Source organism: Hypanus sabinus, chromosome 20 (assembly GCF_030144855.1).
Source record: "Hypanus sabinus isolate sHypSab1 chromosome 20, sHypSab1.hap1, whole genome shotgun sequence".
Lineage (NCBI taxonomy): Eukaryota > Metazoa > Chordata > Chondrichthyes > Myliobatiformes > Dasyatidae > Hypanus > Hypanus sabinus.
The window spans coordinates 51,984,599-52,004,348 of NC_082725.1; the positions used below are offsets into that span (position 1 = coordinate 51,984,599).

The following is a 19,750-nucleotide window of genomic DNA, read 5'->3' on the forward strand; positions in this document are numbered from 1 at the left end:
ATACATGGTATACAAGTTTAATTGAATGCCCAGCTCTTTCAACAAGTGTCTTCCTAACAGGGTCATTCTATAAAGATAATTAACATTGTCAATATTACTCATGGGCAATGTCATGTGGCAAGTAGAGCTGTATATAACTGGTTAGGCTGCAGTTAGAGAATTGTGTGCAGTTCTGGTCACCAGATTATAGGATGTGGAGGCTTTGCAAAAGGTGCAGAAGTAGATTATTTGGAAGCTGTCTGATGAGAGCATATGAACTATAATAAGTTGGACAAACTTAGGTTGTTTTCTCTAGAGCACTGGAGGCTGAGAGGAAACCTGATAGAAATTTATAAGGTTAGAGTAGACAGCCAGTATTTTCCCAAGTTTGAGATGTCTATTACTAGAGGACATGAAATTAAGGTGGGGGGTGGGGGGTGGTGTCCTTGATGGAACAGTCAGTGATTATGTCAGTTACTTATCCAATATCTTCATTATTAATCTGTATTTTATTTTTGAGATCACTATAGTTTTTGGTTTCTTCTTGGAATACATATGAGGGGTGATTGAAAAGTTTGTGGCCTAAGGTAGAAGGAGTCAGTTTTAGAAAACTTAACACATTTATTTTTCAGCATAGTCTCTTCCTACATGTACACACTTAGTTCAACAGTTGTGAAGCAGACAGATCCCTCCTTTGTAGAAGTGGTCCATAGCAGTGGTGATTGATAAGTTTGTGGCCTAAGGTAGAAGGAGATGAGTTATGCAGCTCTCGTTACATGCACGTGCAGTTCAGCTCTTTGAGTGAAAATGCAGAAAGTTTGAAGTTAATAATTCATCACCCCATGCTGTGAACTATCACCCCATGCTGTGGACCACTTCTGGGGGTCCAAGACACCGACTTCTACAAAGGAGGGATCCATATGCTCCACAACTGCTGAACTAAGTGTGTAAATATAGGAAAAATAAATGTGCTAGATTTTCTAAAATTGATTCCTTCTACCTTAGGCCACGAACTTATCAATCACCCCTCGTATAGTCACAAATGGTGGTCTTTTCAATGCTCATCCTTTCTTAATGTTGTATAGTAAACAGTCTTCTGGTGTGCTGCAATTGGTTGCCTCTTATTGCGTCTTTGCTGAACTGCCCCTATTCAGGTTTGCTGTGCTCTCTTCAGCCTTGGGTACAGAGGCTATGAACCCTTGCTTACAACAATAGGATATTTTATAGTTTCACACTAACAGGCTTAATCTGAATGGTTTTGTAGCTCATAACAAGGTGTTTCCTCTTTCTTGAGGGACCCCCCCCAGAGAATGCATCTCTTCAGCTTTCTATAAATAGTGTGGTGGCCCAGACAATAGTTAGTCATAGGATACACCTCGTAAAGATGTTGTTATTGTTCACAAAAACAGAGTTACCCCGTCAGTTTCTGGCAATATTTGGCAGAAAGCAAATGGGCAGCAAAGGAAATCATCTGGTTGGATACATTGCATTTCAATCATTTGTTTTCCTGTTCACTTCACACTAACCTGAAAAAAATACAAACCCGGAATTTTCTCTAGTCCAAGCAGAAAGTCAAGAGAATGTTTATTGGAAGCATTTAAAATTAAAAAGGGCTTTGTTGAGCAAATGTTTCCACTGACCTAAGGGCGAGTAACCAGAGGACACAGTTTTAAAGTAACTGCTAAAACAACTTCAGAGCAGATGAGAAAACCTACTTCCACAAAGAAAGTTACAATGATTTGAGATGCACTGCCAGGAAAGGAGTTAAAAGCAAATCAAAAACAAATTGAACAAGTGTTTTAAGAGGAAAAGCAAAATACAGGGCCGTGGAGAAAGAAAGTGGAAGTAGTACAAATTGATAGATGTTTTATAGAGCCAGCACAGTCAAAGGAGCTCAGAGCCATAAGATCTGCGTTTACACAAACCACATAATTACTCCTTTGCTCTTGGCTACTTTTACATTATAACCCAGCATTTTCCTCATTCTACCATTATCGTCAAATCTTGTTCAATAGAGAACAGTAAAGGACACATCTAGAACATTACCCAGTGTAACTAAATATGAGGATCTACATTATGATGCCATGACCTTGTGCTAAACATTGCCCTTTACTCTTCTACATCCTTTGGATGAACTGAATCCTGCAAATGCTGTTCCTGAAATAAGAGGATGTGCTGTCAGACCAGCTGGAAACAATGTGGAGAAGTGGCTGAGTGGCTTCATAGGAATAGCTCCAAGGGATAGGGCTACAACAGAATTACTGGACCAGAGTCATGATCTGAATCTCACCATGGCACTTTGGGAATTTAAATATAACTTATTAAATAATCTGCGATAAAAAAACACGGTGCCAGTAAGGCAATGGTGAAACTACCGGATTGTGGCAAAAAACCTGCCTGGTTTTATAATATCTCTCAGGGAAATATTTCTCCTATGCTAGCTCTGCATGACCTGGATGTGATTCTCAACTTCATTCTCTAGTAAAATGGGTCAGGCAAGTCTCAGCTATGCCAAACCAATACAAGAAAAATAGTAAGAATAAAACTAGATGGAACATTTTGCATCAGCCTAGATACAAAGGCACACATCAACTCAGTTCATTTTGTAAAATCCTCCTTGGGAACATCTGGGGACATGCCTAAAGTGTGAGAACCATGTCATAATCTGAACAAGTAACAGCCAGACATCGCCATCCTTGTAAAATCTTCTCATTCAGGAAATCTCTTAAGCTGCTCCATCACAGCACCTGTATTATGTCCTGCAACACTAATAAGATGTGCTGGCACAGTTCTACAGTTGAGAGATGGTAGTCATGACATTTTCATAGAAGGCTTATGAAATCCATGAAATCTCTTTGGATTAAATCACCTCATACTGTTTACCATCTCAATCCTCAGTATAGAACAGCATCTGAAAGAAGCTCCAATAGTTACAGGAGCACAGAATGTACCCTTGTGTGGACTTCAATATCAAGCACCATCATGCTAAAATGGTTTAAATGCTGAACAGCTGAATTGTCAGACTGGAATTGCTAGGGGGTGGGAATCGAACTGAAGTGACGGAGGCAAGGGAGGTTGACTCACAAATAGAGAAAGCTTGGAGACAGTGCAAAAGGGAGGATAGGCAGTTGATAGAGAAGGGACGCACTCAGACCAATGGTTTGAGATGTGTTTATTTTAATGTGAGGAGTATTATGAATAAAGGGGATGAGCTTAGAGTGTGGATCAGCACTTGGAGCTATGAAGTTGTGGTCATTACAGAGACTTGGATGGTGCAGGGGCAGGAATGGCTACTTCAAGTGCCAGGATGTTTCAGTAAGGACAGAGAGGAAGGCAAAAGAGGTTGGAGCGTGGCACTGTTGATCAGAGATAGTGTCATGGTTGCAGAAAAGGAGGAAGTCACGGAGGGTTTGTCTAAGGAGTCTCTGTGGGTGGAAGTTAGGAATAGGAAGGGGTCAATAACTCTACTGGATTTTTGTTATAGACTACCAATAGTAACAAGGACATTGAGGAGCAGATAGAGAGACAGATTCTGGAAAGGAGTAGTAATAACAGGGTTGTTGTGGTGGGAGATTTTAATTTCCCAAATATTTATTGGCATTTCCCTAGAGTGAGGGGTTTAGATGGGGTGGAGTTTGTTAGGTGTGTTCAAGAAGGTTTCTTGACACAATATGTTGATAAGCCTACAAGAGGACAGGCTGTACTTGATCTGGTATTGGGAAATGAACATGGTCAGGTGTCAGGTCTCTCAGTGGGAGAGCATTTTGGAGATAGTGATCACAATTCTATTTCCTTTACCATAGCATTGGAGAGGGATAGGAACAGACAAGTAAGGGAAGCGTTTAATTGGAGTAAGGGGAAATATAAGGCTGTCAGGCAGGAACTTGGAAGCATAAATTGGAAACAGATGTTCTCAGGGAAATGTACGGAAGAAATGTGGCATATGTTCAGGGGATATTTGTGTTGGGTTCTGAGTAGATACATTCCACTGAGACTGGGAAAGGATGGTAGGGTACAGGAACCATGGTGTACAAAGGCTGTTGTAAATCTAGTCAAGAAGAAAAGAAGAGCTTATGAAAGTCTCAAAAAACTAGGTAATGATAGAGATCTAGAAGATTATAAGGCTAGCAGGAAAGAGCTTGATGCACCATCAATAACTCACTCTGAGACGTAAGGCGAGATATCGGCTTTTATTAACTGGAAGAAGGAACCAGAAGTGAGTGACCATCATACTACATCCTGGAGACTGAGGCCGAGCATCAGGCCTCAGATCGCCTTTATACAGGGGCCTGTGGGAGGAGCCACAGGAGCAGTCAGCAGGGGGCGTGTCCAGACCGGCACACGTAGTTCACCACAGAGCTTAAGAATGAAATTAGGAGAGCTAGAAGGGGCCATGAGAAGGCCTTGATGGACAGGATTAAGGAAAACCCCAAGGTATTCTACAGTATGTGAAAAGCAAAAGGATGACGAGAATAGGACCAATCAAGTGTTATAATGGAAAAGTGTGTATGGAGCTGGAGGAGATAGCAGAGGTACTTAATTAGTACTTTGCTTCAGTATTCACTACGGAAAAGGATCTTGGGGTTTGTAGGGATGACTTGCAGCACACTGAAAAGCTTGAGCATGTAGATATTAAGGAAGAAGATGTGCTGGAGCTTTTGGAAAGAATCAAGTTAGATAAGTCACCAGGACCAGATGGGATGTACCACAGGCTACTATGTTAAGCAAGGGAGGAGATTGCTGATGATCTTTGTATCATCAGTGAGGATACCAGAGATTCCGGAGGATAGGAGGGTTGTGGATGTTGTTCCCTTATTCAAGGAAGGGAGTAAGGATAGCCCAGGAAATTATAGACCAGTGAATCTTACTTCAGTGGTTGGTAAGTTGATGGGGAAGGTTCCGAGAAGCAGGACTTACGAACATTTGGAGAGGCATAATATGATTAGGAATAGTCAGCATGGCTTTGTCAAGGGCAGGTCGTGCCTTACGAGCCTGATTGAATTTCTTGAGGATGTGACTAAACACATTGATGAAGGTAGAGCCATAGATGTAGTGTATATGGACTTCAGCAAGACATTTGATAAGGTACTCCATGCAAGGCTTATTGAGAAAGTAAGGAAGTATGGGATCCAAGGGGACATTGTTTTGTAGATCCAGAACTAGCTTTCCTACAGAAGGCAAAGAGTGGTTGTAGATAGGTCATATTCTGCATGGAGGCCAGTGACCAGTGGTGTGCCTCAGGGATCTGTTCTGGGACCTTACTCTTTGTGATTTTTATAAATGACCTGGATGAGGAAGTGGAGGGATGGGTTAGTAAATTTGCTGATTACACAAAGTTAGGGTTGTTGTGGATAGTGTGGAGGACTGTCAGAGGTTATAGCTGGACATTGATAGGAAACTGGGCTGCGAGGTGGCAGATGGAGTTCAACCTATTTAAGTGTGAGGTGGTTCATTTTGATAGGTCAAATATGATGGCAGAATATAGCATTAATGGTAAGACACTTGGCAGTGTGGAGGTTCAGAGGGATCTTGGGGTCTGAGTCCATAGGACATCTAAAGCTGCTACCCAGGTTGAGTCTGTGGTTAAGAAGGCCCACAGTGCATTGGCCTTCATCCATCATGGGATTGAGTTTAAGAGCCAAGAGGTAATGTTGCAGCTAACCTTGGTCAGACCCCACTTGGAGTACTAGTCTCAATTCTGGTCTTGTAGTGACAGGAAGAAAGTGGAAGCCATAGAAAGGGTGCAAAGGAGATTTACATGGATGTTGACTGGATTGGGGAGCATGTTTTATGAGAATAGGTTGAGTGGATTTTACCTTTTCTCCTTGGAATGACAGAGGATGAGAGGTGACTTGATATAGGTGTACAAGATAATGAGAGGCATTGATCATGTGGATAGTCAGAGGCTTTTTTCCAGGGCTGAAATGACTAGCATGAGAGGACATATTTTTAAGGTGTTTGAAAGTAGGTACAGAAGAGATGTCAGGGGTAAGTTTTTTACACAGAGAGTGGTGAGTGCGTGGAATGGGCTTCCAGCAGCAGTAGTGTTGGTGGAAACAATAGGGTCTTTTAAGATATTCCTGGATGGGTACATGGAACTTGGAAAAATAGAGGGCTATGGGAAGCCTAGGTAAGGATAAATTTGGCACAGCTTTGTGGGATGAAGTGCCTGCATTGTGCTGTAGGTTTTCTATGTTTCTATGGATCTGTTACAAATGGTGAGAGAAGCACTTTAGTGGAAAGAGTTGTCGCCACCAAACATTCTGAGTATGTCCATCAACTCATGATTGCATTGGCAAGAGTAACCGCAGTCCAGTCCTAGTGAAGGTAACACTTCCATCATATTTTGTTTGAGCACCACATTAACAAGAAGATCCAACATGAAGTACTGTGGACCTGGAGCATAGGCAAAGTTGTCAAGCACCATAATCTGCAATCTCATGACATGGTATTACCATTTTATCGTATTTGGTAGTGGTTTATTATTGTCACATGTACCAAACTACAGTGCAATCCATCTAGCCAGGCAGATCATTCCATACTGTACATCAAGCTAGAACAAAGAAAGCATAATGTAGAATACAATGTTACAGTTACAGAGGAAGTGCAGAGCAGGTTGATATATAAAGTGCAAGGGCCACAACTTGGTAGGTTAGGAGATGAAGAATTAATTCATCTTTAGAATATGAGAGGTCTGTTCAAGAGTTGGATAACAATGGGATAGATGTTTGAGCCTGATGGTATAGGCTCTCAAATCTTTGTACCTTCTGCTAAATGAGGGGGCAGAGAACCCTTCCTCAATAAAGGGGCTAGTGTGGAGCAACACCAGTTGTAGCTAAAAGTGAGATGCAATCTGATGAAAATTCCACATGCATCTTAAACACTGGGATCAGTACGCTGAGCTACATGATAGAACTAACAAGGCCATGTACAGGCCTGTCACGGAAAAATGTTTCCTCATCATTTCTGAATGAAAATACAGACCTCCTTTGCTAAAAGCACACTGGCAGTATCTTCACTGCAAATACAATAGTTGTCCATGAAGGCTGTCTCCTTAAGGGCAATAACATTTAACTTTAAAATTTAATCTTACCATGGAGCCAGATGAGAATATAACAACACTAGGTGTAGTGTTGTACAAAAATATAAATATTTTACCAGAATTTTGAAGAGAATTCTTTGAATTACTTTTTATTATATTCCATAATCTTCAGTCCTTTGTTGTCCCCATATCACCTCCCTGCCTCTGTAACTATCTCCATCCTTCTCACTCCCCCCTGACGCCATCTGACAATCACTTCTCAGCTAGAACCATCTATCAGTTGTTAGCTCCTGTCCCATCTCATCCCCTCAACTTCACATACTGGCTATCTCCCATCTATTTTTCAGTCCAGACAAAGGGTTTCATCCTGAAATATCAACTGTCTGTGAACCCTCACAGATGCTGCTTGACCGGGACATTTCCTCCCCCTGCTCAGTTTTTGTATGGATTCTTGTCACTGTTTTACCAATGCACATTCTGGTATTAGAATCCTGATGGCCTGGGCTGTATCAATAGCTATCTACTTAAAACAGTCTGCAGTTGGACACTGCCCTGCCCAGATTCCCTAATCAAACCACAGCAGCCACTTATCAATTATATTGAAGCCTCAAGGAAATTTGTAGACACAGGAAAAGTGATAAAATAGCATTTAATATAGGCTCAAGAAAGAGTATGTAAAAATGTAAAACAATAAACATTTTAAGACTGTTTAGTGCAAGGTATTTATGTATCAATTGATTATTTTACATGAATAACCTATATAATAATTTAATTTGATTAGTTATACTGTTTTTCAGTACATGTAGTTTATTTCAGGATGGAAATATTGACTCAGTTGTTGATGGAGTGGTGAGGGATTTTGTACTAAATTGCTCTTCAATGGACAACTCTTGTAAATGGGGTGGAACCTTCTATTTTCACACCATCTCCCATGCCAAGTGCTGGTCTTCCTTTTTACGCTGAAGGTCTTCACCTAATGACTGTTTCACATGTTATCCCTACCGACAAACAAAGTTTTTGAAGAATTTAAGAACAACAATCATAGAGTACAATCTACACGGGTTATACATTAAAATAAATAAGCACAATTCCAATGCCATATTCTGGTTTGCTGATGATACCACTGTTGTAGGTGGAATCAAAGATGGTGATGAATCAGCACATTGGAGGGGGATTGAAAATGTGGCTTGGGTGGTGCCACAACAACAACTTCTCACTCAATGTCAGCAAGACCAAGGAGCTTATTACTGACTTCAAGTGAAGATAACCAGAGGTCCATGAGCCAGTCTTCATCCAAGGATCAGAAGTGGAGAGGGTCAGTAAATTTAAATTCCAAGGTGTTATTATTATAGAGGACCTTTCCTGCACCCAGCACGTAAGTGCAATTACAAAGAAATCATGGTAGCTAATACAACTTCCATAGGAGTTTGTGGAGATTTGGCAGGACATCTAAAATTATGACAAAGCTCCACTGATTTGTAGTGGAAAGTATATTGACTAGCTGAATCTCCAGCCTAGTCTGGAAACACCAATGGAGAATCCTACAAAAAGTAGTGGATACATTCTAGTCCATCACAAATAAAGCCATCCCAGCCATTGAACATAACTACATGAAATGTTGTCACAGGAAAGCAGCATCCATCACCAGGGACCCCCACCATCCAGGACATGCTCTCTTTCCATTTCTACTATCAGGAAGAAGGTTCAAGAGCCTCAGGACTCACACCACCATGTTCACAGTTACTTCCCCTCAACAATTATGCTCCTGAACCAAAGGGGTTCAACTTCACTCATCTTCACTTGCCCCATCATTGAAATATTCCCACAACCAATGGACTCACTTTCAAGGACTCTTCATCTCATGTTCTTGATATTTATTGCTTATGTATTTATTATTATTATTTCTTTGTTTTGTATTTGCAATTTGCTGTCTTCAGCACTCTGGCTGAACATCCGAGTTGGGTAGTCTTTTATTGATTCTGTTATGGTTATTATCTTGTAGACAAGGGGTTCTTAACCTGTGGTCCATGAATCCGTAGATTGATGAAATTGGTCCATGGCATAAAAAAAATTGGGAACCCCTGCTATAGACTTAATTAGTATGCCCACAAGAAAATAAATCTCAGGATTGTATATGGTGACATATATGTACTTATAATAATAAAGTTTACTTTGAACTTTGAACCAATGCACAGCAGTTAGTTCTGGATTCCTGCATCTGCAGTTTCACCGTCTCCATTGCAGTGGTCAGTTCTTGCCTTCACATGGTGTTAGTACACTTTTCACATTACACTGTAACATCAGTAGAGTCAAAGAATTTTACAGTAAACAGGCCTTTCATATTTAGATGTAAAAATAAGATAGTCCCATTTGCCTCATGTCCCTCGAAACTTTTCCTATCCATGTACCGGTGCAAAGTTGGAGAAGACGGCGGTGCGACACAGTGCGCAGTGGCCACTCCGGGATGAATATCTGTTATCTGTCAAGTAGGATGCCGTGTACAATCCTGATTCGATGGAGATGGACGTGCGAAGCACGGAGGAACATCTGTACGGTATTGCTTTGCACTGTTGTAACTATATGTTATAATTATGTGGTTTTTGTCAGTCTTGGTGTCTTGTGTTTCTGTGATATCATAGTGGAGGAACATTTATTTCTTAATGCATGCATTACTAAATGACAATAAACGAGGACTGTGGCTCCTCAATCTAAAAAAAGTGCCTTTAAAATATCATTCCTAATTACATCACACCATCTCTTACATCTATTACTGTATAGTCAATTCTCTTTGGATTGTTCTTTTACAATCTTCTAAAGAAATTAAAGATTAAAAACATACTTATAGAAGAGCATATAAACATAAGTATGCCCTTTATACATATGCATGCTTACACATGTGAAGTCACCTGTCATACGTGGCACAGGTAGAGCTAATTGTAAACCAGTATACTGTATGTCTATGCATACACAAACACACAGAAAGATTAGCAGGTTTATTATCTATACTTGACCAAGTACCAAAGTTAATTTGTTTGCTCTACTTTTATAGATAAGTCCCAGCCTAGCAGAGTGACGTAATCTTGGGACTTTATCTGTGTATTTTTAATTACCCCAAATTGCCAAAACCAAATTCACAAATTGAACTTAACGTTATCCTCTTTTCACGTGGATTTACGTAATTATGTACTGAATATGGAAAATCGTGAAGTCAATTATGGTGATTTTAGGATAGTTTCTGAACAACACTGATAAAAGTCCAGGACATAGCCTTAAAGGTGGATCTGTCGCAGGGATTTTGATGTGGAAGAGATGGGAGTTTGTGAAGATGCTGACAAACCAGAGCCACACTCAAAAATCCTGCAGAAACGAAGCTGGTAGAATGGAGAGATAACTACTCTTTTCCAGCAATGTTTTAATATTCCAGTGTTGTTATTAGTCATTAGGTTGGGGAGAGTGTGTTTTCTGGGCTCTCCGTGCCTGTCTAAGCAGGCTAAACGCTAGGTGGCTGCCGCACCGGTTACCTTGCGTTTTCTTTCTAGACTGTTCTCTGCGTCGGCCTCCGATTGCTTGCAAACCGTGGACGCACCACATCCCATCGCGACCGGCACACGACTGTCTGCTCCGCCCGCACGCCGGTTACCCGCCCCGCATTGTGGTTGCCGGGGACTCCGCCGTTACCATGGCGTGTTACTACAATACGGGACGTCAGTCAAGCCTGGCTGCATTCCCAGCTGGAACCCTCGCTTTAAACATCCCAGTTAAAACGGAGGCACAAATAGGACGAACGTGGACGTCTGGTATTAGCCCCCGTTTGTCCATCTCTTAAAATAAGTGGCTCATTACCCCTGAATGGGTTCGCCTGGGGGTTCAACATGGTTGGTGCGGAATTCCAAGAGGGGGAATTTCTAGAATGCCTGCGAAATGACTTTTAGAGCAGCTGGTGGTTGAACCCACTGGGAAATTAGCTGTTCTGCACTGGGTGTTGTCCAATGACCGGAATGGATTAGAGAGCTTAAGGTAAAAGAACCCTTGGGGACGAGTGATCATAATATGATTGAATTCACTCTGAAATATGAGAAAGAGAATCTAAAGTCGGATGTATCAATATTACCGTGGAAACTGAAAGGTCTGAAGGTAGATATGTCACCTGGACCAGATGGTTCTGAAAGAGGTGGCTGATGAAATTGTGAAGGCATTAGTAATGATCTTTCAAGAATCACTAGATTCTGGAATGGTTCCAGAAAACTGGAAAACACAGACATAATTAATTGATCCCCAGGGAAAATTGCAGATGTAACTCCACTCTTCTAGAAGGGAGAAAGGCAGAAGAAAGGAAACTACAGTTTCAAATGATGTTCAAATTGATTGCTAAGGTTGTGATTTTGGAGTATTTGAAGGTACATGATAAAATAGGCTGTAGTCAGCATGGTTTCCTCAAGGGAAAATCTTGCCTGAGGAATCTGCTGGAATTCTTTGAAGAAATAACAAGCAGGAGAGACAAAGGAGAATCAGTGTATTGTGTACTTGAATTTTCAGAAGGCCTTTGACAAGGTGCCACACATGAGGCTACTTAACAAGCTACAAGCCCATGGTATGACAGGGAAGATTCTAGCATGGATAAAGCAGTGGCTGGTTGGCAGGAGGCAAAGAGTGGAATAAAGGGAGCCTTTTCTGACTGGCTGCTGGTGACTAGTGGTGGCCCACAGGGGTCTTTGTGGGCCGGATTCTTTTTGCATTATATGTCATTGATTTGCATGATGGAATTGATGGCTTTGTTGCAAAGTTTGCAGATAACAATTTAGGTGGAGCAGCAGTAATTTTGAGGAAGTAGAGAGACTACAGAAGGACTTAGACAAACTAGGAGAATGGGCAAAGAGGTGGTAGATGAAATACAGTGGGTGTGTGGTCATGCACTTTGGTAGAAGAAATTAAAAAAAAGTAGACTTTTCTAAATGGATTGAAAATTCAAAAATCTGAGGTGCAAATGAACTTGGAAGTCATCATGCAGGATTGATTCCTTAAAGATTAATTTGCAGGTTGAGTTGGTGGTGAGGAAGGCAAGCACAATATTAGCATTCATTACAAAAGAAATAGATTATAAAATCAAGGGTGTAATGTCAAGACTTTATAAAGCACTGGTGAGGCCTCTGTTGAAGTATTGTGTGCACTTTTGGGCCTGTTATCTTAGGAAGTATATACCATTCCTTTTGGGTTTATTGGATGCATGGAGAGGGGGCATTTGCTACATGGGCAACAGCTTGCTTTCCATATCATACTGTCCAGGCCTGTGTACCTGTATCTAGACAGCTAAGATGCAATATCCATGGCCAACTATAGCTGACGGAGGCCTCATTTGGTTGCATTTACTACCTTCCAGTCTCTGTCACTTCTTTCTGCTCCTCCCCACCCCTGCTCCATCTGCCCATTTCCTCCTCACCAGCCTGTCTCTAAACTCTTCCTGCCTCACCAGCCTGTCTCTAAACTCTTCCTGCCTCAGCAGCCTCTATCTGCCTGTCATCCCTGGTTCCACCTATCACCCACCAGTCTCTACCAGGCACCGCCCTCTCTCTTCTTTATGACAAGCTATCATCTCTCTAATAAAAACACAAAATGCTGGCAGAACTCAGCAGGCCAGACAGCATCTATGGGAGGAGGTAGTGACGACGTTTCGTGCTGAAACCCACATGTTTTGGTCATGATGTCAATTGCCCTTTTGCCACCACTGATGTTGCTTGACCTGTTGTGTTCATCCAACAGTAATGTTTTAAGTAAAACCTCAGGTCAATTCTGTCAGCTATTCCAAATAATAAACTGCATCCGTAGAAACAAAATTAGAGAACACCAACAATAAAGGGATTTTATTTTATTGATTGGAAACTCCTCCTTTCGGAATGCAATGGAACAAATATCTGAAGGAGATTTTACCCCATCAATATGTGACTAGGCTGTGACTGTCACTGATGTCCGTGACATTCCCACTGATGGGAAAGGGTGCTCCAGGGACTCCCCATCTTCATTCCCGTCAAACAGTAGCATTATGAGCAAAAACAAAAAAGCTGGAGGAATTTATTTTATTTTACACAGTGCTGAACAGGCCCAACAAGCCATACACTGCCCAGCAAACCACCTATTTAACCTGAGCCTAATCACAGGAGAATTTACAATGACCAAGTACCCTACTAACTGCTACATCTTTGGACTGTGGGAGGAAACCAGAGCACCCGGAGGAAACCCATGCGTACACAGAGAGAATGTACAAGCTCCTTACAGGAAGTGCTGGAATTGAACTCTAAACTCCAGAATGCCCTGAGCAGTAACAGTGTCACACTAACTGCTACACGACTGTGGTGCCCCACTTCAATGGATCAGGCACGCTGGAAGAAAACAAAAATTGACGTTTCGAGTCAACACTTGCATCAGGACTGGGAGTGTAAAGGGGAGCTGACTAATATAAGGGAGGGTGAGGCAGCAGCTGTCAAGCAATAAGTGAATCCAGGTGGAGAGGGATTGGAAAAACACAAGAGATTCTGCAGATCCTGAGCCAAACACACAACTAATGATTTGTGCCTCAGCCCTCCTCTTCACTCTCTTTATTCCTCTCCACTCTCAGTCCTGATGCAGCAGTCTGAAATATCGACTGTCCCTTTGCCTCCACAGACACTGCTTGATCCAGGGAGTTCCTCCAGCAGTTTGTCTTTCTAGCCCACCCCTCCTCCAGATTTCAGCATCTGCAGTATCTGGTGTCTCCAGTGGCATTATATGATTACCCAGTTAGCTGGAAAGAGTGCATAGGGATGGGGAGCAGGGCCTTGGACATCTAAAGGGAATGTGGGGACATGTCATCCAGCAAGCTAGATTCCAAATCATTCAAGTATTTCAGGTGGTGGATTACTGAAGTTCCAGTCACTGCAAATACTGCTGACCAGAGTCAGCCACTAGATGGCACTAAAAGCAAGCTCTACCATCCTATTCACTGGCCTTAACAGGCATCAAGTTTCTCCTTTCTTCTGGTACAGTACAGTGGTCAAAACCTTAGCAGATGGGTTTTGCTGGAATACATACTTCAAAACACCATAAATGATCCAGCTGCTGCCTTCACCTGAGGTCTATATTCACACCCATTTCACAAACCAATAACTTTCATCTCCTCTCATCTGATGATCTTGACTGTTCCTGGTTCTGAGTGAAAGATTTATTTTAAAAATCTGATTGGCTTCAATTCTCTAAATTTCAGGCTAGAGGATGATAAAGATGAATCCCACCCAGCTCATCAGATGTTTGAAATACATAGCGGGTCTTCATGAAGGGCGTTCCAGGAGTCCAATCCTGCAGGGAGAGAAAAGAACTTGTGCTCGCACCAATCACACTGGGCAAACACAAGCTGATCAAGAAGATTCAGCAAAACACTGAAGGGCAATGTGCGGCTGCTCTCATTGAATTTATGGAGGTCAGAGGAATGTTCTTAGCTGACTTTCTGGAGACATATAATAAGGTTGTCCAGGCAAGGTTAACGTGAAAGGAAGCATGTGACTCTGTGATATAACTATTTATGGAAATCTGTAACTCTCTTCCCGAAAAGGCTATGATGTTGGGGCAAATGAAAACCTTCAGGCCAGAAGCCAAGACATTTCCCCTCACAAGAGGCTCTCAATGCACGAGAATTGGAGAGGGCATGGGTAAGTGGGACCATCGTCTGAATGAATGGTGGTGCAGGCTTGGCAAACTGACCTACACCAGTCTCAGTGAGGGGTGCATGAGAAAGTGGGAATGATACAGTGACTGCAGAAAGACCCAATGACAGCGGCTGGAGATGGTATTAACACTCATACAAACACTGAAGAGCACAATCACTAACTGGGTGAATTAACAACCCCTGTCAGATTGTGACAAATGGCTGAAGATCAAGTGGTGCTGAGGTTGTACTGACTGAATATGTATGAAGTTTTCACCCTATCTGTATGGAGTTAGGTTTCCATAACAATGATCATGGTTGTGGGAAATGTAAGTGAATGGGACAGGCTAGAACATGGGAAGCAGACTCTGATAATCTCAAGTGGAAAAAGTATCAAACACTCAAAGGAACAAGAACAGAATGGTTTCAGCTGCAGAAATACTAAGGGGGGAGAGGAATTGAGCAATAGTACAGTAGCAGGCGCTCTTGCAGATGGGAGATGTGGTCAGAAGCTCAGTTTACATATCTGTAACTTGAAAATTTAAAAATGGAAATGGAGGAGTTTAGGAAATGACATTGAGGAAGAGATGAGTGATGCAAACCTTTGTATTTGACTGTGCATGAGCACAGTCTGAGAAGAACTTTGATTAAATTGGGGATATCTTTTGTACTTTCTGTGTTTTTCTGTGTATTATTCTGCATGTAACTTTATTATAGCCCAGAAAACCATAGGGGACCACACATTACAAAGCAACACACACAAAATACTGGAGAAAATCAGCAGGTCATGCAGCAGCGGTCGATGTTTTGGGCCGAAACCCTTCTTCAGGACTGAAGTGGAAGGGGGAAGATGCCAGAATAAAAAGGTGGTGGAGGGGAGGAGGTTAGCTGGAAGGTGATGGGTGAAGACAGGTGGGTGGGAAAGGTCAAGGGTTGGAGAAGAAATAATCTGATAGCAGAGGAGAGTGGACAACAGTAGAAGGAGGAGGAGGGGTCCGAGTGGGAGGGGGGAGGTAGAGAAGGCAGGTGAGAAGAAGTAAAAGATCAGGGTGGGGAATGGAGGAAGGTGAGGGGAAACTTGTTTACTGGAAGGAGAAATTGGTACTTATGCCATCAGGCTACCCAGATGAAATGCAAGATGTTACTTCTCCACCCTAAGGGGGCTTCAACTTGGTACAAGAGGAGGCCATGGTTCGACGCGCCAGAACGGGAATGGGAATGTTTGGCCACCAGGAAGTCACACTTGTGGTGGATGGTGCTCGATGAAGCGGTGCCCCAATTTATACGGGTCTCACCAATGCAGAGGAGGCTGCATCGGGAGCACCAGACACGATAAACGACCCCTGCAGATTCACAGGTGAAATGCTGCCTCACCTGGAAGGACTGTTTGGGTCCCTGAATGCAGGTGAGGGAGGTGGCGTTTGGGCAGTTGTAGCACTTGGGCCGCTTGCAGGGGTAAGTGCCTGGAGGGAGATTAGTGGGGAGGGGCGAATGGACAAGGGAATTGCTGGGGTGGTGGTCAGGGGAGGTAAAGATATGTTTAGCGGTCGGATCCCTTTGGAGAAGGCAGAGTTATGTGTTGGATGTGAAGGCTGTTGGGATGGTAGGTAAGGACAAGAGGGACTCTATCAATATTGTGACGGTGGAACAATGGAGTACAGAAAATGGAGGCAATGCAGGCAGCAAAAGTCCTCTTTCCCTGTCCATGATTTCTCTGCAGTTCTTTAACATGACTGACTGTACCATTTTCTGAAATGCTTTTCCTCCATCACTCAGACACTCTTCTGCTTCTACTTTTCTTCCTGCTTAAATATGTATCCTGTCGTAACAGCTGAATCACCAGTTGGGACCCTCTTATGACCCATGCACCAACATTTGAGGATCTTTCTCTCATTCCTCAGGCAATCAACACCACCATGAAAATGGTGTCTGGTAGTAATGACACAAAATGCTGGCAAGAACTCAGCAGGCCAGACAGCATCTATGAAGGGTTTCGGCCCGAAACGTCGTCACTATCTCCTCCCATAGATGCTGTCTGGCCTGCTGAGCTGCCAGCATTTTGTGTTTTTATTTATTTCCAGCATCTGCAGATTCACTCGTGTTGCCTCTGGTACTAATGACTTTGATTTGGAACGTTGGTCACCCTGCTATAGGAAAGAAGCCATTAAGCTGCAATAAGTGCTGAGGACACTTATGAGGACTTTATTCAAACTTGAGGGACTGAATTATGGAGAGGGACTGAGTAAGCAGGGATTTTATTCCCTGGATTAATGGAGAAGGTGAGTTGATCTTGTAGAAAATCATGAGAGCATTGATAGAGTAAATGAACAGTCTTCCTCCCAGGAATGGGGAATCAGATCCAGAGGACATAAGATTAGGGTGAAAGATGAGAGATTTAATTACAACCTTTTCACCCATATGTGGAATGAGTTCCCCCAACACCAAATCTAGTTTGAAATTCCAAGTAAAGAGGAAGCTTCAACTTTTATTCTTGTACTCAGAGTTGACTCAATAATTGTGAATATCTGCAAACAGTTTTCCTCAGTTGCTTCACTATTCATGAACAAAAATCCCAGTGTTTTTCCATGGTCTCTTTCACTCTGTGAAAATGGTTGAATTAGATCAAAACAAAGATGAATAATTGATTTGTTAATTTTAAAAAAACTTACTAAAATTATTAAAAGAGAGTTTTTGTCAGGCATATCAAATTTTGGATATTACCTCACTGATCTGGTAAAATGAACAAACGTTGAATATACTACTCTTATGCATTGTTCATTTAAAATTCGTGATCACTCTTTATTTCTGAAGTCATTATGAACATTGTATCCCATTCACTGGGAAAATATCTACAGGAAGAGGCTTTTAAAATCAGTAACATTGTAATATCTTTGTATTGTAGAATCTTACCAAAGATTACTTCCCTTTAGGTTAAATCATTACAAAAATTTCAGATGATTCATAAATTATACATTGCAATTTCTTTATACACTATATTGGTCCTTAATTGCTATTCCATGTTTTTGTAATGGCTGAACTAGATTTATTTTGTTCTTAAAAGATTGGTAGTTATTATGGTCTATGTATGTGCAAAAGGTAGTGATAATTATTGGAAGTTCAAATTATATTAGTTTGTTATATGTACTGAGTAAACAAAATCATTTGCTTCAGTAAAATAAAAGTCCTACAAAATACATTGTGCCCAGCTAAGGAAATTAATAGTTAAGACTTCAGGTGGGATACTTCCATCCCATAACATGTTTGTTAATCAGCAGCTGAGTGATTTGAAACTAACCGCATTCACTTCCAGCTCCTTGCCACTGAAAATACTTCTCTGAAAATACAAAAACTTGAGAATGCTAAAGCCCTTTTTGTTACCTTCTTTTTTGGTAGTATTGCAAACAGCACATGTCTCCGGGCAACTATTTTGTTTCCTGGTCAGTTTGTATCATTTTCAAATACCTTCATATAGTTACGCTTTCAATTCACAGGGAGTTTATTCAAAACACAAGCAGGTAAGGGAATATAATATTTTCTATTCCTGGTGTAGAGAGTGAAGGGTGTCACACAACCAACTGTGGAACAAGCACAGCTTCTGATCTGGACTCCCACTCATTCAGAAATAGTTGTCAGTTTACATATGAAACACCAGTAATAGGGGGTGGGGAGGGGGTAAACTGTCATGATCATACTCTGTAACTCATAGGAAGTCCAACCAAGTATTTGTGCAACTGACCATGAACCCTTCCAGTGCATAAAGTGAATATGTTTAAGTTCACACAACACCCTCAATCTATCTTAAAATGAATTGAGAACGTAGGCAATAGGTTATACCTATTATATTCAAGTAAAAAGGAGTGCTCTTGCATTTTTCTTTAAGAAAATGCATATACAAAATTTTCAGTGCCACACCGATGACAATATATCCCGTTTAAATAGGTGTATATGCTCAAGCAGAAAGAAAAATTATCAGGTATACTCCAGGTCATGCCTCAGGTTCATGATTCTTCCCTTGTCCTCATGCATTGTGAAACTTGTTGCCTGTTTCCAGTCACCACCAGAAATCTCACTGCAGGGAAAAGATATTCTGCTTCAGCATGTGGTTGAAGATCCTGTATTCAAGGCACTCTAAAGTTGGCGGATAGGAATGGAGTTCAAACTTGTTGGCAAACAATGCATTTCTTTCATTTAGCCATTTCAAGTCCCCAGGTCCAAAGATACAAATATGTCTGGTATAATGACCTGCAAGACACAAAATGGTTCCACATGTCACTCACAGTCTCAAGTTCACAACCATGTAAATCTTACTCAATTCAGGTGCATGAGAAGTAGAGGAGAAAGCAGTTTAATTATTAATAACACCTATTTTATAAAGATTATTGTATCCTTGGTCTCAACGAACAAACTTGTATGAAAGCCAAAGTAACATAATAACATTTGTTGACAAAACCATTGATATGAAAAGTTCAGTAACTTAACCTGCTAAGCTCCTCCAGCAGAATTTTGTATTTCAAATCCTGTGGTCTAACAGTAATAGACCTAAGAAACTTAGATTGGAGGAAGATTCTGAACAACAGAAGAGGGTATGGGAAGTATGCTGTGTATCACAGGAAATTTAATTAATGTACTTGCTTCTTTCTAAGTATGCTGAATGGAAATTGCCTACACTTAACCACTCTATATGAATGTCAGATCATAGCTGAAAGCCATTGTCCTGATGTGATCATTTCAATGGGGCAGTTTTGCCAACAGGTAGTAAACTAGGATATTGGCTCAAAAGCTACAAGCAAGACATATATGCCACACACACAAACTGCTGGTGGAACGCAACAGGCCAGGCAGCATCTATAGGGAGAAGCACCGTTGTCCTGACGAAGGGTCTCGGCCCCAAACGTCGACAGTGCTTCTCCCTATAGATGCTGCCTGGCCTGCTGCGTTCCACCAGCATTTTGTGTGTGTTGCTTGAATTTCCAGCATCTGCAGATTTCCTCGTGTTTGCATTTTCAGACATATATGCCAAACCACTTCAAGGCAATTAAACGTGGAAATCAAGAGCT

General features: G+C 41.6%; 2 protein-coding genes across 3 annotated transcripts in view; both read right to left on the reverse strand.

Annotated features, from left to right (window-relative positions):
• The window catches only part of stmnd1 (stathmin domain containing 1), a 29,197-nt gene extending 18,527 nt beyond the window's left edge, over positions 1-10,670 (reverse strand). Inside the window, exon 1 of the mRNA XM_059945496.1 lies at positions 10,543-10,670. Within this exon, the coding sequence (XP_059801479.1) occupies positions 10,543-10,617 (75 nt within the window). The 5' untranslated portion in view covers positions 10,618-10,670. The remainder of the gene's footprint in view (positions 1-10,542) is intronic.
• A 6,816-nt stretch (positions 10,671-17,486) lies between these two features.
• LOC132378532 (N-acetyllactosaminide beta-1,6-N-acetylglucosaminyl-transferase-like) overlaps positions 17,487-19,750 on the reverse strand; it is a 97,844-nt gene continuing 95,580 nt past the window's right edge. For both annotated transcript variants that reach the window (XM_059945501.1, XM_059945500.1), the window contains one exon: positions 17,487-18,935. In XM_059945501.1, the coding sequence (XP_059801484.1) occupies positions 18,760-18,935 (176 nt within the window). In that variant the 3' untranslated portion in view covers positions 17,487-18,759. The remainder of the gene's footprint in view (positions 18,936-19,750) is intronic.